Source organism: Berghia stephanieae, chromosome 5, assembly GCF_034508935.2.
Source record: "Berghia stephanieae isolate SIO BIC M18660-M18661 chromosome 5, UCSD_Bste_1.3, whole genome shotgun sequence".
NCBI classification, from domain to species: domain Eukaryota; kingdom Metazoa; phylum Mollusca; class Gastropoda; order Nudibranchia; family Aeolidiidae; genus Berghia; species Berghia stephanieae.
The window spans coordinates 84,960,866-84,980,865 of record NC_088364.1 but is presented as its reverse complement, the minus strand read 5'-3'; the positions used below and the strand labels follow the sequence as shown (position 1 = coordinate 84,980,865).

At 36.8% G+C, this 20,000-nt stretch overlaps 1 protein-coding gene across 9 annotated transcripts in view; it reads left to right on the top strand.

Annotated features, from left to right (window-relative positions):
* Positions 1 to 20,000, top strand: part of LOC144973767 (uncharacterized) — a 105,494-nt gene that overhangs the window by 19,246 nt on the left and 66,248 nt on the right. Inside the window, exon 1 of one of the 9 annotated variants that reach the window (XM_078916658.1) lies at positions 6,483 to 6,749. The exons of 6 other annotated variants lie outside the window; for them this stretch is intronic. In XM_078916658.1, coding sequence (XP_078772784.1) covers positions 6,723 to 6,749 — 27 coding nt within the window. In that variant the 5' untranslated portion in view covers positions 6,483 to 6,722. Of the gene's footprint in view, positions 1 to 6,482; positions 6,750 to 8,406; positions 8,588 to 10,448; positions 10,638 to 20,000 lie in introns of those variants that run through there. 2 more of the 9 variants (XM_078916657.1, XM_078916659.1) reach the window with 2 other exon arrangements.

Below are 20,000 nucleotides of genomic sequence, written 5' to 3'. Positions count from 1 at the left end.
CGTTTTGATCGATTTTTTCTGAATTTCAAACTAATGTAGTATTGCCGTTATTAAGTGTAGCAAAAATATTTTTATACTACCAAACAGTTTATTAACAGAGTTTTCATTGATTATTTAATCATTATTATGATGTTGTTAAAAAGCAAGAGGGATAACCCATGAAATTGATACATAAATTTAAGTGAATTAAAATTTTTAAGAGAATATTTTAACATGTTCAACACTTAATATCTTAAAACAAAAGTAATGGAAATGATGTTGAATATCTGTAGAATGTAGACATATAAATTTTATACCAGTAGATTGAGGCGTTTTTGAGATATCAGTTCACCTGTACGTAAAAGTAAGGATTTTGAGTACGGTAAAATTGAAATCCAATCACAGCATTGTCTTAATAGAAATTTTTTAATAAACCAGAAACATAGTCAAATGCGATTCACTTATATTTATCCCAGAATCAACGAATTATAAGAATTCCATTAAAAATTGTTATATAAGGACACTCATTTAAAGACAATTTAAACCACTAAGAAAATCTTAAAGAGTTCCTATAATTTTCATAACCTTATTTTTGAGATATCCGTGCCCATTACTTTTTTTTATGTACTTGACTTGCACCTCTTTTAATTTGTGTGCCATATAGACTGCATATAGCACATCACGGGTGAAAGATTAGGATCATATTCACCTCATTAAGTATTGTTTCTTGTTCAGAGTTTTCTCATTGAACCAATCGCATCGCATTTCTTTAAATTATGTATCAGTGAGATACATTTCTCGCAAATTGAAATATTAAAATATGTCAGAATTTCACATTTATATTTATAGTCAATTGTTGATAACGTCTAGAGTCTTTTAATCCTCTCAGCACGGCTCTGTACTCTTTCACAACAAATTCGACATATTTCATTTGTACTGGTGTGATGACCGTCTTCAGTGTGTCTCTTCATGACCTGAACAGAACTTAAATAAGTAAATGTAAGAAATATCTAAAATTCCCGCTTAAATTCAATGAAATCAAATTAAATAAATGTCTCTTATCATCACTATCTAGTTTTATTATTGGGTTTCTAAAATATCATGAAATATTCTCCTCTTTGTTGGTAACAAAAATAATTATTGAGATTCCTTTCCCCACCCTCTATTCTTAAATCCCTGAATCTACATAATAAAGTATATATCATATGAAAGATAATTTTATCTACTTTTCTCTGATCCCTCACACTTGATGGTAAAAAGTGTTGGTTTGATATTTTGAATTTTTAAATATTTCTTAAACTTATAATTTTAATAATTATTTTTTTTTTAAATTCTGATTATTCAAAAGAGCAAAACACAAACTTATCATTTAATGATGTAAATAAAAATAATTGCGTCTTGTAGAGGAAAAATTGGCCTTTGTATCCATATATGTTTGAAAATTTTGAAAAAGATGCTGCGTCCACAACGGGCTGAGATAATTGAGTATTTTTATGAAATTTCTACTACTCTCTGCCTGAGAGAAATTCAAAGCGATGAGATTTACCTGCAGACATAATTTATTGCCAATGCACCCCGTCTTGACAGCTGTTATCACTGTGGCTGATGGTGGATTGTTTACATTACTCGACGGTAGCCAGTGAGGGAAGAAGTAACTAAAGTGAAAGTTCGGGCCCTATTTAAACGGCTGTGTGATTGGACGTCCCCGGCTGAAAAGTTATTAGAGAGAGAACGTCATGTTGGTTGTGCGCATGCGTCTCTCGTCCTCGCCTCCGGTGAAAGCGGCATGAGACACTTCACGGAAAGCGAGGACGAGAGAGACGCATCCTCAAAACCAAATTGACGTTCTCTCGGTAAGGTGGCGTCCAATCAAGGAACGCTACTCTTCCGCTAATCTCATTCCCTATAGATTCGGCTTGGATTTTTTTCCACTACGTTATTGTACACTTCATTAATGGGTTCCCCCTTTAACACAAATGTTTATTAAAAGTTGTGTCAATAAGGTAGCTGAGAGTTTGGAAAACCCGTCGACCCACGTTAACTCGTTACTGGGTTGTTTTTCGTCTCACTACAGTTGGTTCATTGTGGTATTATGGGTTTATTATTTTTCTCTATGCTGAACAAGCCATTTGCGAACAAACAATAGAGTGTAGCGAGTGGTCTGGACATCCAGACACACTTTATAGTAGAAATCAAATCATGGTTATTTTTATCTAAAGTCCAATAGCAGAAAGTTTATTGATATGTTTACAAATCTCATCTCATGAAAATTAATGTTTTTAAAATTTATAAAATAACTCTTACTTAGATGTTTATAAAATAACTCTTACTTAGATGTTTATAAAATAACTCTTACTTAGATGTTTATAAAATAACTCTTACTTAGATGTTTATAAAATAACTCTTACTTAGATGTTTATAAAATAACTCTTACTTAGATGTCTAAAAAGCCTACAATCAAAATGTACTTATTTGTAAGTCTGATAACCCAAATGGTTATGGACGCATTGTTGTAATGGAAATATTATTCGAAATCCAACGCAAAATAATGTCCATGATAACGATGTTAAATCAAACCCATAATTGCCTTCGGTTATCAGACCTGCTAATATGTAGACATCGGGATGTGTTTATATTTGGACGTAGGTTAGAATCAATGCATTTGATGTGTTTTGAATTCCAAACAGATCAATGCAATGATAAATTCGTAAATTGGATTAAATATTGAACTCTAAAATCAATAATAGAAAAGCAATCAATATATCTAGCTAGAATAACGATTCTTGGACAAAGGGTTTGGATCAAGACTATTTTTATTATTATTCAAAGCATTTGATTACCGTAAACAACCATAATTGAAAACGTCGTTTTTGTTTTCCCGAATTGTAATTTGTAGATTTAAAAAAAAATTGATCCAAATAAATTTAAATTCTCAACATCGATATAACCGTTTGCGAAATCAATAATAGAAAGAAGCGTGAGGCAGTTTTTGTTTCATAATTTAATCTAAACACAAAAGATAAATAATGAAAAAAGATAAAAACAATTTTTTTAAAAATCTAATAAATTGGAAATAACCGTTTAATTTACATATACATATTAGTATTATATGCAGAGATTTAACAAGTGTACAATGTAAAACTGTGGATTGATCCTCGACAATATTGTGCGGCTATGTGGTCTGTGCGGCTATGTGGTCTAGTGGTATGGCACTCGCTTTCGGATCGGAAGGTCCTGGGTTCGAGCCTCGCTCGGCGCATAGTTTAGTCCTTGGAGAAGGCTCTTTACTCACATTCTCTCACCGTACTCAGGTGTAAAATGAGTACCTGGCCTTTAACAGCGTTGTCTCTGTCCCAAAGTTTTGTAATATCGCCTGACAGGCGTCGTGCCCCATCCTACTTGTTATGTGTTGCTGTTGGCCAGGGACCCCTTGTAAAGCTCTTTGAGCACGTTTAGTGGATATTGCGCTATATAAAAGCTCAAGTTGAAAGTTGAATATTGGAGGTTTCCACAAGACGGAGAAGAAGAAAAAGAAGGTTCAGCAATGTATTTCTTCTGACGAGGTTTATTATTTGAAAACTTTACAGAGTGTAAGACATTGAAAAATGAAAAATATATAAATAACAACACCATACTATAATAATATAATAACGTGAAGTTGAATGTAGGCTTCAATTTAATTACAAAAACAGATCAAATGAACGTTTCGGGTTTCCCCTTTATCAACAAAACAGGATGATTATTCATCTTAACTACGCCACTACCACATCATCTCATTCATCTGTGGTGTTTCAATCATCCTGTTTTGTTGATAAAGGGGAAACCCGAAACGTTCATTTGATCTGTTTTTGCATTATTTATTTCTTCGAGCCTCGAGCAGCAACATTTACACTATAATAATATATAACAACGGAAAAGTTGTCAAGTTAAATTATTTTTTCATAGGTCTTGTTTTTTAACAATCTATACCCGATTACATAATTTGGATCACGTAATCTTTGAACAGTAATGCTGTATAGGCCAATGAATAGACATTCAGACAGTATTGCTATCTCTCGATAACGAACATGACAATAAATATTCGTAAGTTGTTGGAATACAACTGCTAGTATTTGCTGTCTTTATCAAGTCATAAAGCTGTCTCCCTCTCCGTCTCGTAGAAACAATGTGATAAAGATTGTCATGCAGTTTTGTCAAAATTGAATTTAAACCCTCCATTCAAAGAATGTGCCTATAAAAATAATGTGATAAATTACATCAAATCATTGTAATATTAAATGATAAGAATAAATTCCCATTGTTAACAATTCTTATTTATAAAAAGCTGAAGAGATTTAAGAACTAAGCGGTAGGGATTGAATTTAAGAAAAGTATTTTGAAGCTATATATAGATGTATATCTATATATAGGGGATTTTATTCTTATCATTTAATACTATATATATATATATATATATATATTATATATATATATATATATATATATATATATATATATATATATACAAGCATAGGTGCCCGTTCAATATAGTGTTCATAAATAAAATTTGAATTCAATGTCCAGTGTTAAATTTATAGATTTTAACACCTAAGATAACTCCACAGCGCTTTTTACTTGTGCACACAGAGAAACATTTTTTTACATCCAAAACATTTATAGTAATAGATGAGCCCGTCCCAAAGTCTGACACCGAATCAGGGTTTTGCATTTTTAAGTCAATTTTTTTTGTTCAATTTAAATCTTCTTTCACTCTTTCAAGCTCGAAATAGGTACATGAAGATGGAAGAAGCGAGGGGGGGGGGGGGGGGGGGGGGGATGTGTTGTGCAACGATGTGGTCGAGTGTGATGTTGAGTTGCACACTCGTGTCTATGTGTGTGAGTATGTTTGTGTGTGTGCATGTGAATGAATGAAAGAGAGAATCATTTGGAGTTCGAAAGAGGTAGTGTGTGAGTACACGGAGGAGAGATGGGGCCTCTAAAAATACAGTGACCTTTGTTTGACTACTCCAAATTGCCTAGGAACTGAATCACTATTTTTTAATTTTGGAGATTTATTTGAAAGGAGGGAGTGCTCTCTGTAATATTTAATATTTTCATTTCTTCATTTAAAAAATAAATTTCTTTATTTCTTTATTCATTTTTATGTTTTTCCGACGGACTGATTTAGCTTTGTGATGTTTCGAAACGTCGTTTTCTATGAAATGTTTTTTCCCACAAAAATCAGATATTTTGAGTATTATTGGGAGCCATGGTAGTTAAGGAGCCAAGAGCCAGTGGTGGCGGTAGCGCTGAAAATGTAAGAAAAGATTGAAAGCAAAAAGATGGCTTGGGTTGGGGAAGGGGGGAGGTGGGGGGGGGGGGATCAATATTTTAAAATGTGTTTCCTTTGAATTTGGCCATTATAGAAGTAGAGTTTTTATTTGTATTTTCAAAGACGTGACTGACATAACATAGGAAAGAAGTAGTGGCGAGCGGGGATGATCCTTTTTATAGTTTGCTAGAAATAAGTTTGATATATATATATATATATATATATATATAATATTATATATATATATATATATATATATAAAGAGAGAAAAAAATTGAAATAAAGAAAGAGAGAGATATAAAGAAAGAGAGAAAGAAAGAGAGAGAGATAAAAAAAGAGAACGAGAGAGAGGAAAGAATAAAGAAAGAGAGAGAAAGAATGGACGAGAGAGAGAGAGAGAGAGAGTGTGTGTGTGTGTGTGTGTGTGAGAGAGAGAGAGAGAGAGAGAGAGAGAGAGAGAAAGAAAGAAAGAGAGAAAGTATCACCTTACTTTAGAACGAAGTTAAGTCTCAATGGGATATTAGCTTAAGGCCACCATGAATTGTTATTTTTCAAACCTGTTTTTATATGTTTGCAATTTAAGGAAACATATTCATTTTTCTCTATAAAACAGATAAACTTCACAAAATGTCGATAAAACAAAAACAAAAAATGAATTTTTAGCATCAGAGTCATACCGACGCAATACCGCTTTATGGCGATGGTCACATTTTTAAAGATAATATCATTTTTCAAAAAATATCACTGCCTTTCATATTCTTTTTTTTCATGACAAGGAAGTGCAGCTTTAATCCTAATCCGTCCAATTCAATCCCATATAATATATTGTCATGATAAGATGAACAAACAACATATCTGTCCATAAGAAGAGGGTTAATTTATTACTTAATAAAAACGTATCATTTATTTCCCCACTGCTACGCAACCACCGAGTTGTGAGGTTTTTCTAAAACCAAAAATAAATACACAACTCGCTAGTTAAGCTTTGCTAATTCATTCCTCAAATATTACCAGTCATAATATTGTACAACACACGTAAATATAACCAAAAATAAAAGATTCTTAATAAGATTTATAATCTTAAAAATCAATTGGAAATTTATTCCCTGGCATCCCAGGCGTTATTTCTCCCCACGTGACATAAATAACAAATCGAATATCGGTGTAATCGGAAAATCGATTCCGTTGAGTTACAATCGAGAACGGTCATCATCATCGGTTTCTCCGTTTCACACGAGACGTCATTGGATTCGATACCGGTATCGGTAACGGATGCCAAGAAGTCAAGATGGAGTTCACATATTCTTTATGTGTGAATTTGCCGCTTTGGGTCGCTGTGAATGAAGCGATAGCCTTTTCTTATGGATTGATGAAGTGATTAGTGAATGAATTCATAGCATTTGGTTTAAAGAAATCATAGAAAACCATCAACATGTCTCAGATTAAGGGCCGGTCAAAGGTGAGAGCATTTTAAGTATTGTATTATTCTATCTTTATACTACTCAATTCATTCCTTTGACTAAACTAATAGAGCATGTATATAGAGCAATATCCACTAAACGATCTCAAAGCGTTTTAAACAGATCCATAGCCAACAACTCTTAACATTTTGGACGAGACATGTCGCCTGTTTGGCGATATTCCAATTTATTTTCCGACAGAGACAACGCTGTAAATGGCCAGGTATTTATAAAGTGAGTAGAGAGCCTTTTTCCAAGGACTCAACTATGCGCCGCTCAGAGTGGTACTCAAACCCCAGTACTTTCCGATCCGAGAGTGAGTGTCAGACCACAAGACCACATAACCGCATACAATTATTACATTCTTAACGTGAACGTTTAGAAAGCTATAAAGCTACTTGCTATAAATTTTGATATATTATCGTCGGCAAAAATAATCTATGAGGTTGTTTAAATGCCAACAATTCTCATCAGATGACACTTTTGAGTGTAATAGGGAATGAGATTAGCGGAAGAGTAGTGTCCCTTGATTGGACGTCACCCATAGTCTGTGACGTCACCGGCGGAAAAGGTTATTAGAGAGAGAACGTCATGTTGGTTGTGAGCATGCGTCTCTTGCACAACCGAGGATGAGAGACGCATGCGCACAACCAACATGACGTTCTCTCTCTAATAACTTTTCCGCCGGTGAAGTCACAGACTATGGGTGACGTCCAATCAAGGAGCGCTACTCCTCCGCTAATCTCATTCCCTATACTTGAATTCTACTTCTGTTTTATTTTATTATTTTGTTTTTCGCTCACAATAGCTATAAAAGATAGAACTGTTGTTTGTCAAAGGAAAAAAAAAAGATTGATAACTGAACTGAATAAATCAACCGTGTACGGGTCGATTAGAAATGGTTTGTCATGATAATATGTGATAGGCCGCAATAGACTTAGAAAGCATATTATGCAGAGATGCATGAAACTGATCCAGTCATCGGTCTGCTCATGTGGTGAGGAGGAGGAAGATGTAGAGCATGTACTGGAGCGATGCAGAAAATACTCAACACTTAGAGAAAAGATCTGGCCCTTTGCAGCTTCGCTAAATTAAAAATAAAAATTTCGGCCCGCTAGAAGAACTCAAAAAGACGAGTATCTTCATCTTTGAAATGGTACTCTAGAAATAAAGGCATACGAAAAGAAGAGGAACGAGTATGTTGTAATTGTAATGCTTTTTTATTTGGGGGGGGGGGGGGGGGAAGAAAGATGTTGCCAATATAATTCCTGATATAGGAAGCCATTAATGTGGCTTTGTGGTTTGTGTTGTGACACTCGCATTTTTTGTCATGGTCGCCCTGTATCATGTGATGTACACGTTTTAACCGTGGAACTTTGTGACCTTGAAATTGTTGCTACTAAAAACAAATATGATTGTCAATGGCATCAACAGAATTTATTTTCTGGCAGCTGTCATGATATTAGAAATTGTAAAGCCCGTAAATCACAAAACACTATCCAGACTTGTGTGGAAACAATAATGCTATTTACTCAGTCACTTATACGTAAACCAAGCACCAACTGACACTGATCAAAAAGTCATAAAAAGCCCACTTCGTCCTTCTCGTAAAGATTTTATACCTGTTTTATTATCAAATCAATCCACGATTCCCGTGTGGCTTCAAATGGTATTAAAGGTAAACCAGATATGCTTTCAGTCATTATAGATTGGGGCAAGGATACATTTGAACAATAGAAGTCTAGAAAATTATCCCTACCCTTGGATGGAAAGTCATACAATTCTGGGTGCTGGGAACAACGATCTTATATTTTTGTATCTTTATTACCAAGACCAGGTACATTACTTTTTATTACTTGTTCTGGTGCTAATTTCAACACTCTTAATACATATAATCCAAATCAGATGATTGAATAATTTGTCGGATGTGTTATGATGAGTTAAATTAAAACCTAACTTGCTTTGATTTGTAGATAATTTTTTAATAATATATCTAGACGTCTAATAGATTTTGAATAATTTTCATGGCCAAATTATCCAAAGCGACAATAAATCGTTTCACCCTCTCCTTACCAACTATAGGAAAATCGTCACATTCGTTACGATACAACCAACATTTTTTTATTCAAATTTATTTTGTACATCATAAAATTTAAGGAAAATGAACAGTGTGTTGTAGAGCATGCTTTGCTAAAGAAATTATTTATCACAAGAACTTTACTGCTATTGTGTTTGAGTGGTAAAAAAATATATTTTTGTGTTAGTTGGGTGTGAAGTTTTGGGGAAAATCCTGAAAATGGGTGGTGAGGAGAGAGTTAAAGATAACATTACGTTAAATTAATTGTCATATCAAATAAAAGAAACTATAATTGCGTGTAAAGGCTATCTAGTACACATTGATATTTGAGGTTTTCATTAAATTCTGTCTGAATATTGACAATAAACACCACCTTTTATTGTTTATTTATCTACAACACGTCTCTGTTTTCTTGTTTATTATTATTGTGCAACAACATTGAATTATAACATTTTATGATAACAGAAGGTAGATTATTCAATTAATAAATAATAATATTATTTATTGTCTTTTTCATTATTAAAACTATCTTCAGAAATCTTTTAAAACTTTCATGTCGATCATTGTCTTTGACTTGAATCCATAAAAGACGTTCAAAGTGTTGGAAAACGGCCCTCCAGAAATCCACCCCTGCCCCCCGCTACCTTCAAAGGCGTCAAGGACATAATTCTCACTGGACTTTTACGAGCCTATCGCAATCGCCCAAGTGGCTTTTGTGTTGACGAAATGGCCTCTCCGAGTTGATCAAAGGCGTGTAAGAATTTGTAAGCATTGGATAATGCAGGAGCAATTCACACTCTATAAAGACATTATTTCTTAAAATGTTCAAACTACCAGCAGTCATTCGCTGCCAATTAAAGGACGGTACAATTTGTCTTTGCAAAAATAGAGTAAGAATTAGTGCGATTATGTTGTCTTGCGGTATGACACTCGCTTTCGGATCGGATCGGTCCTGGGTTAGAGCCTCGTTGGCGCATAGTTGAGTCCTTGGAGAGGGCTCTTTACTCACATTCTCTCATCGTACTCATGTGTAAAATGAGTACCTGGCCGTCAACAGCGTTGTCTCCCTTCGGAAAAATTGTAATATCGCCTAACAGACGTCATGTCTCGTTATACATGTTTCGTGTTGCTGTTGGTCCGGGACCCTTTGTAACGTGCTTTGATCACATTTAGTGGATATTACGCTATATAGAAGATCTATTTTATACAGTTCACTTATTTCAGATTAAAAACACGAACCGTGGTTAGATTAATACTCTTTTAATTTGTAAAATACTTTTTAAAAAAAACATAAAATGGATACATTTTGTGTCCCATCGTCTCAAAAATCAAAAATGTAATATGTTGGGGTGACAGGATCTGAAACACAAATTCATAGCCCAAAATCTGAGTTTAATGAGACGTTGATATGTGTTGTAAAGGAAAAAGGACGTATTTTCTCGCAGCTTTTTCGTTAGTATATTTTATTGAGTATTATTATTAAGTATATTTTTTTAAATGAAACAACGCGTAATTATACCCTTTCATGACGGTAGGTGGTCTATATACTTATATGAAATTTACACGACATTAATTTACACTGAACCCCCCCCCCCCCCCCCGGGGATTCTTCACTGCGTAGACCGCCATTTCAAGTGTACTCAATCGCCCATAGTGGCCAAGGGCTCGCACGCGGCCTGATGTTTTATGATGGTCTTCCGTCCAACTACGTTATAAATTGTGCTGGAACCAGGTCATATCCGACAAGGGACAGTTGAGAAGATCCATTTATTCTTGACTACCTGGACGTAAAGCAGCAACTGGATGGGTGGTTGGTGCATTCATAATCCTGATTTTTCAAAAGGACTAGTGTAGCGTAGTCAGAATATCTTGACTATTTTCAAACCTTGTCTTTTTATTAGGTATCTAGATAATTTATGTTATTTTTTTTACAATATGTGTATCATTTTGGATTATTTTTGTTTGCTATAGGTCAAGGAATTTGTATTTTATTGGATTTTACAGTTGTTATGTGACTTATCCGTTTGCTTTACCATACACTATTTTCAACACACATGAGGATTTGGTTAATTTTATTATCATGTTTTGTATAATTTATATAGAACGCCAATCGTATTGTAAGTTAAGCCCCATAAACTGTGGTCAATTAAAGATTTACACTTGCTCCACTCCGGAGTTAAATGGTATCAAAAAGAAAACGGATTGTGATGATTGAGTATCGGATATCTTTTCTGATTCATAAGTCTAGAATTATTGACGAAAACCAAACAAAAGAAGATACAACAGCCACTATGTTAAGTATATTTACACAATTACGTACCCGAGACTCATTTTCAGTCTCCCAAAAAAGGTTTAAACTTAATTGATAAACTTACTGATTTAAAATCAAAACGAAAATAATACATGACAACTCATTCTAAATTAACTTAAACATTTTCGAGTAATAAATAAGATATTGCTTGAACATGTGGCAGCGTGGTTCAGCGGTATGGTCTTTGCTTCATACCCGAAAAGTACCGAGTTCGATCACCGCCGCTGCTCTGTGTGGCCTTGAGCAAGTCACCTCACCTTAGTTCAATTTGCGGCGCTGCACTGCGGCTGACGCGCCTGTGTTATTCCAGTTTTCCTAGAGACAAATTTCCCTATGGGATGAATAAAGGGAATTTTATTTTATGATTATTTTTTTACATCATATTTTGGAAATACGCCTTGTTCCATTTAATACCAAATTTATATTACGCCAAAACTGGCTGTTAATATTTTAATAATTGAAGCATTATGTTACGAACATGAAGATGAAAGCTTAAAAAAGGAACAACCTCCTACAACATATTTTTCTTCAGCCCTTGAAGCTGTAGCTTTCAATTTTTAAAATAAGCTCATATGATATTTTGTGGCAATTGGTTTTAATAGAGTCCTATCATATCAATAGAAAACGGTAGGGGCTGCCTGAAGCCGGTGATCGTGAAAATACTAACGAAAGAGTGAACATAGAGAGGCTTCGTATGGGAACAAAACAGACAATGTTTATTGAATCTTTTGTCCCATACGAAGTCTCTTCATGTTCACTGTATCATATCAATACTACTCCAAATGATGTGGTTAATTATAGTTTGCAGACTATATAAAAAGTTATATTATTCCTGATCAATATCGTGGATCTACCTATTACATTCAGACCTAATATCATTAAACCATTTTACAACCTCATACCTATACACAGCCCACCTGTTCAGACAGCAGGTCATTTAGATTTATTTTAATTATTGTAATTCAAATGTTGATGGCTGAAACATAAGCATGAATATGTAAATAGAATTAATGCAATGGGATTGGAACGTCAATTTGATTTCCAAAAATAAATGAAGTGACGTTTTGGGTTTCCCTTTTATCAACAAAACATGTAAATAAGACACTAAAGACGATTACACGAAATGTCTTCATCGTTTGTGTTTTTAATTCAGAAAAGTGAGTGGAGCAGGCACTTATGTTGGTAACAACAAGATATGAAGTGAGTAGAAAAGTGCCAGAAGACAATAGAGAATAAAAAATTTTTTCGCGGCGGTGGTGGGGTTTGAACCTGCGACCTTATTGGTACGACAACTCCGCCTGGCAGGTGAGAGCGTGGCTCTACCGTGTGAGCTATCCACGAACACAAAAATATTCGTTTCAAACTCAAAGTCATTTCTAGATCCCTCTCTCACCCACTTCTTGAGACCGCCGACTAGTCATTATGACATCCGAAATGCTATCGCCTTCTACATCTACGCCAGAACAGAAAATAGAGGGTGGAGCCTACCATGATATAACATTTTATGGAGCCCTAATTTCGTCATATCAGTTCTGTCCACTGACAGGTGGGTGGGTATCGCTTTCCAGAACTTGTGTCCTTATATGAAATTCTGAGTTTTTGACCAATCAACGATTGCTCTTTTGATAGCTCGCTTGTCAACATGAGTCAGCTCAACCCTTGATTTATGTACAGGCATCACAGGCGGTATATGTTGTTAACTTCAAAGACCACGGTTGACCGAAAGCGATGAATGGAAGCCCTACTGTGGCGTGGAGAACGAGGTCTTGTATGTATAGTTACGTCATATCTCAACGCTCGTGAATTCTTAGTACGGCTGGACTCACAATCAAAACACGAAATATATGTTTGTAACAACAAGATATGAAGTGAATAGAAAAGTGCCAGAAGACAATAGAGAATAAAAAATTTTCGCGGCGGTGGTGGGGTTTGAACCTGCGACCTTATTGGTACGACAACTCCGCCTGGCAGGTGAGAGCGTGGCTCTACCGTGTGAGCTATCCACGAACACAAAAATATTCGTTTCAAACTCAAAGTCATTACTAGATCCCTCTCTCACCTACTTCTTGAGACCGCCGATTCGTTCGTACACCACCATCGCGAATAATTTTGACCAGCAGTTAAGCTTAATAGCCAATATTCTCAACACAAACATATAACATAGAAACGATTGAGACATTGAGTATGCTCCGGTGTATGGGGTGAATTTTAATTCAGAAAAGTGAGTGGAGCAGGCACTTATGTTGGTAACAACAAGATATGAAGTGAATAGAAAAGTGCCAGAAGACAATAGAGAATAAAAATTTTTCGCGGCGGTGGTGGGGTTTGAACCTGCGACCTTATTGGTACGACAACTCCGCCTGGCAGGTGAGAGCGTGGCTCTACCGTGTGAGCTATCCACGAACAAAAAAATATTCGTTTCAAACTCAAAGTCATTACTAGATCCCTCTCTCACCTACTTCTTGAGACCGCCGATTCGTTCGTACACCACCATCGCGAATAATTTTGACCAGCAGTTAAGCTTAATAGCCAATATTCTCAACACAAACATATAACATAGAAACGATTGAGACATTGAGTATGCTCCGGTGTATGGGGTGAATTTTAATTCAGAAAAGTGAGTGGAGCAGGCACTTATGTTGGTAACAACAAGATATGAAGTGAATAGAAAGTGCCAGAAGACAATAGAGAATAAAAATTTTTCGCGGCGGTGGTGGGGTTTGAACCTGCGACCTTATTGGTACGACAACTCCGCCTGGCAGGTGAGAGCGTGGCTCTACCGTGTGAGCTATCCACGAACACAAAAATATTCGTTTCAAACTCAAAGTCATTACTAGATCCCTCTCTCACCTACTTCTTGAGACCGCCGATTCGTTCGTACACCACCATCGCGAATAATTTTGACCAGCAGTTAAGCTTAATAGCCAATATTCTCAACACAAACATATAACATAGAAACGATTGAGACATTGAGTATGCTCCGGTGTATGGGGTGAATTTTAATTCAGAAAAGTGAGTGGAGCAGGCACTTATGTTGGTAACAACAAGATATGAAGTGAATAGAAAAGTGCCAGAAGACAATAGAGAATAAAAATTTTTCGCGGCGGTGGTGGGGTTTGAACCTGCGACCTTATTGGTACGACAACTCCGCCTGGCAGGTGAGAGCGTGGCTCTACCGTGTGAGCTATCCACGAACACAAAAATATTCGTTTCAAACTCAAAGTCATTACTAGATCCCTCTCTCACCTACTTCTTGAGACCGCCGATTCGTTCGTACACCACCATCGCGAATAATTTTGACCACAGTTAAGCTTAATAGCCAATTTCTCACACAAACATATAACATAGAAACGATTGAGACATTGGTATGCTCCGGTGTATGGGGGAATTTTAATTCAGAAAAGTGAGTGGAGCAGGCCTTATGTTGGTAACAACAAGATATGAAGATGAATAGAAAAGTGCCAGAAGACAATAGAGAATAAAAATTTTTCGCGGCGGTGGTGGGGTTTGAACCTGCGACCTTATTGGTACGACAACTCCGCCTGGCAGGTGAGAGCGTGGCTCTACCGTGTGAGCTATCCACGAACACAAAAATATTCGTTTCAAACTCAAAGTCATTACTAGATCCCTCTCTCACCTACTTCTTGAGACCGCCGATTCGTTCGTACACCACCATCGCGAATAATTTTGACCAGCAGTTAAGCTTAATAGCCAATATTCTCAACACAAACATATAAATAGAAACGATTGAGACATTGAGTATGCTCCGGTGTATGGGGTGAATTTTAATTCAGAAAAGTGAGTGGAGCAGGCACTTATGTTGGTAACAACAAGATATGAAGTGAATAGAAAAGTGCCAGAAGACAATAGAGAATAAAAATTTTTCGCGGCGGTGGTGGGGTTTGAACTGCGACCTTATTGGTACGACAACTCCGCCTGGCAGGTGAGAGCGTGGCTCTACCGTGTGAGCTATCCACGAACACAAAAATATTCGTTTCAAACTCAAAGTCATTACTAGATCCCTCTCTCACCTACTTCTTGAGACCGCCGATTCGTTCGTACACCACCATCGCGAATAATTTTGACCAGCAGTTAAGCTTAATAGCCAATATTCTCAACACAAACATATAACATAGAAACGATTGAGACATTGAGTATGCTCCGGTGTATGGGTGAATTTTAATTCAGAAAAGTGAGTGGAGCAGGCACTTATGTTGGTAACAACAAGATATGAAGTGAATAGAAAAGTGCCAGAAGACAATAGAGAATAAAAAATTTTTCGCGGCGGTGGTGGGGTTTGAACCTGCGACCTTATTGGTACGACAACTCCGCCTGGCAGGTGAGAGCGTGGCTCTACCGTGTGAGCTATCCACGAACACAAAAATATTCGTTTCAAACTCAAAGTCATTACTAGATCCCTCTCTCACCTACTTCTTGAGACCGCCGATTCGTTCGTACACCACCATCGCGAATAATTTTGACCAGCAGTTAAGCTTAATAGCCAATATTCTCAACACAAACATATAACATAGAAAACGATTGAGACATTGAGTATGCTCCGGTGTATGGGGTGAATTTTAATTCAGAAAAGTGAGTGGAGCAGGCACTTATGTTGGTAACAACAAGATATGAAGTGAATAGAAAAGTGCCAGAAGACAATAGAGAATAAAAATTTTTCGCGGCGGTGGTGGGGTTTGAACCTGCGACCTTATTGGTACGACAACTCCGCCTGGCAGGTGAGAGCGTGGCTCTACCGTGTGAGCTATCCACGAACACAAAAATATTCGTTTCAAACTCAAAGTCATTACTAGATCCTCTCTCACCTACTTCTTGAGACCGCCGATTCGTTGTACACCCATCGCGAATAATTTTGACAGCGTAGTTATTACCATATCTCAACACAAAATATCATAGACGTGACTGATATCTCCTATAAATTCGAAATGATAGTTATTGTAACAACAAGATATGAAGTGAATAGAAAAGTGCCAGAAGACAATAGAGATAAAAATTTTCGCGGCGGTGTGGGTTTGAACCTGCGACCTTATTGGTACGACAACTCCGCCTGGCAGGTGAGAGCGTGGCTCTACCGTGTGAGCTATCCACGAACACAAAATATTCGTTTCAAACTCAAAGTCATTACTAGATCCCTCTCTCACCTACTTCTTGAGACCGCCGATTCGTTCGTACACCACCATCGCGAATAATTTTGACCAGCAGTTAGCTTAATAGCCAATATTCTCAACACAAACATATAACATAGAAACGATTGAGACATTGATATGCTCCGGTGTATGGGGTGAATTTTAATTCAGAAAAGTGAGTGGAGCAGGCACTTATGTGGTAACAACAAATATGAAGTGAATAGAAAAGTGCCAGAAGACAATAGAGAATAAAAATTTTCGCGGCGGTGGTGGGTTGAACCTGCGACCTTATTGGTACGACACTCGCCTGGCAGGTGAGAGCGTGGCTCTACCGTGTGAGCTATCCACGAACACAAAAATATTCGTTTCAAACTCAAAGTCATTACTAGATCCCTCTCCACCTACTTCTTGAGACCGCCGATTCGTTCGTACACCACCATCGCGAATAATTTTGACCAGCAGTTAGCTTAATAGCCAATATCTCAACACAAACATATAACATAGAAACGATTGAGACATTGAGTATGCTCCGGTGTATGGGGTGAATTTAATTCAGAAAAGTGAGTGGAGCAGGCACTTATGTTGGTAACAACAAGATATGAAGTGAATAGAAAAGTGCCAGAAGACAATAGAGAATAAAAATTTTTCGCGGCGGTGGGGGTTTGAACCTGCGACCTTATTGGTACGACAACCGCCTGGCAGGTGAGAGCGTGGCTCTACCGTGTGAGCTATCACGAACACAAAAATATTCGTTTCAAACTCAAAGTCATTACTAGATCCCTCTCTCACCTACTTCTTGAGACCGCCGATTCGTTCGTACACCACCATCGCGAATAATTTTGACCAGCAGTTAAGCTTAATAGCCAATATTCTCAACACAAACATATAACATAGAAACGATTGAGACATTGAGTATGCTCCGGTGTATGGGGTGAATTTTAATTCAGAAAAGTGAGTGGAGCAGGCACTTATGTTGGTAACAACAAGATATGAAGTGAATAGAAAAGTGCCAGAAGACAATAGAGAATAAAAATTTTTTCGCGGCGGTGGTGGGGTTTGAACCTGCGACCTTATTGGTACGACAACTCCGCCTGGCAGGTGAGAGCGTGGCTCTACCGTGTGAGCTATCCACGAACACAAAAATATTCGTTTCAAACTCAAAGTCATTACTAGATCCCTCTCTCACCTACTTCTTGAGACCGCCGATTCGTTCGTACACCACCATCGCGAATAATTTTGACCAGCAGTTAAGCTTAATAGCCAATATTCTCAACACAAACATATAACATAGAAACGATTGAGACATTGAGTATGCTCCGGTGTATGGGGTGAATTTTAATTCAGAAAAGTGAGTGGAGCAGGCACTTATGTTGGTAACAACAAGATATGAAGTGAATAGAAAAGTGCCAGAAGAAAAATTTTTATTCTCTATTGTCTTCTGGCACTTTTCTATTCACTTCATATCTTGTTGTTACCAACATAAGTGCCTGCTCCACTCACTTTTCTGAATTAAAATTCACCCCATACACCGGAGCATACTCAATGTCTCAATCGTTTCTATGTTATATGTTTGTGTTGAGAATATTGGCTATTAAGCTTAACTGCTGGTCAAAATTATTCGCGATGGTGGTGTACGAACGAATCGGCGGTCTCAAGAAGTAGGTGAGAGAGGGATCTAGTAATGACTTTGAGTTTGAAACGAATATTTTTGTGTTCGTGGATAGCTCACACGGTAGAGCCACGCTCTCACCTGCCAGGCGGAGTTGTCGTACCAATAAGGTCGCAGGTTCAAACCCCACCACCGCCGCGAAAAATTTTTATTCTCTATTGTCTTCTGGCACTTTTCTATTCACTTCATATCTTGTTGTTACCAACATAAGTGCCTGCTCCACTCACTTTTCTGAATTGAAATATATGTTTTAAACTCTTGAATCAATCGAGTTACATCATTGCGTTCGTCTCATTGAGAAATGAAAAACGATATATAAATCAAGAACATCGACCGGAAAACAAGGAAATTATCATAAAATTATAAAATTTGAGAAAGCTGTTTTCAAAATCAAATCTATTACAAAAAAGGTTATTTCTAGACCGATTTTTTATGAGACAAAGACAATTTTTCTCCACTTTTCAAGCTGATTCCAACAATGAGGTTTTCAAATTTATCGCGATAAGATTATTTGTCATTATTTTTTTTTAATACCCAATTGACTGCTCAGGAAATGAATACGTAATCCTTGGCGGCTAGCGAGTAGGTGTTAAATTTTGCTTACCCTTTCCCACGTAGACGCACACACACACACACACACACACACACACACACACACACACACACAGACTTATCGTCGTCTAGCATCCTATCGTTCGGCTCGACGATTAAAAGGGGTTCGTATCGTCGCTAAAATAATTACAAAATACATATATTTAAAATATATTTATAGTAATGTGAATTAAATATTTTAATGCTCTAATATATCAAGAATGATCATTATTATGATTTATTACGGTGTGAATTGAATTAGACCTTTAAAACTGAAGTTTAATCTGACACCCTACTCGCTGTTATCATTCGAGTCTAAGTTGTAATAAGGCAACTTTGGCCAGAAGTGAAAGACATACATTGTGTGTTCAGTCTGTGTGTGTGTGTGTGTTGTGTGTGTGTGTGTGTGTGTGTGTGTGCGTCTACGTGGGGAAAGGGTAAGCAAAATTTAACACCTACTCGCTAGCCGCCAAGTATTACGTATTCATTTCCTGAGCAGTCAATTAGGTATTTAAAAAAATAATGACAAATAATCTTATCGCGATAAATTTGAAAACCTCATTGTTGGAATCAGCTTGAAAAGTGGAGAAAAATTGTCTTTGTCTCATAAAAATCGGTCGAGAAATAACCTTTTTTGTAATATATTTGATTTTGAAAATAGCTTTCTCAAATTTTATAATTTTATGATAATTTCCTTATTTTCCGGTCGATGTTCTTGATTTATATATCGTTTTTCATTTCTCAATGAGACGAACGCACTGATGTAATTCGATTGATTCAAGAGTTTAAAACACAGATTTCGAGTTTTGATTGTGAGTCCAGCCGTACTAAGAATTCACGAGCGTTGAGATATGACGTAACTATACATACAAGACCTCGTTCTCCACGCCACAGTAGGGCTTCCATTCATCGCTTTCGGTCAACCGTGGTCTTTGAAGTTACACAACATATACCGCATGTGATGCCTTTACATAAATCAAGGGCTGAGCTGACTCATGTTGACAAGCGAGCTATCAAAAGAGCAATCCGTTGATTGGTCAAAAACTCAGGATTTCATATAAGGACATAAGTTCTTGAAAGCGATATCCACCCACCTGTCAGTGGACAGAACTGATATGATGAAATTAGGGATCCATAAAATGTTATATCATGGTAGGCTCCACCCTCTATTTCTGTTCTGGCGTAGATGTAGAAGGCGATAGCATTTCGGATGTCATAATGACTAGTGGGCAAAGGGTTAAAGCTTCCAAACAATCCCAATCGTCGTCTATCTCTAACGGGACCCGTTGGCGCAAACTCAGTAATGTTGACCAGCAGTTAAGCTTAATAGCCAATATTCTCATCACAAACATATAACATAGAAACGATTGAGACATTGAGTATGCTCCGGTGTATGGGGTGAATTTTTAATTCAGAAAAGTGAGTGGAGCAGGCGCTTATGTTGGTAACAACAAGATA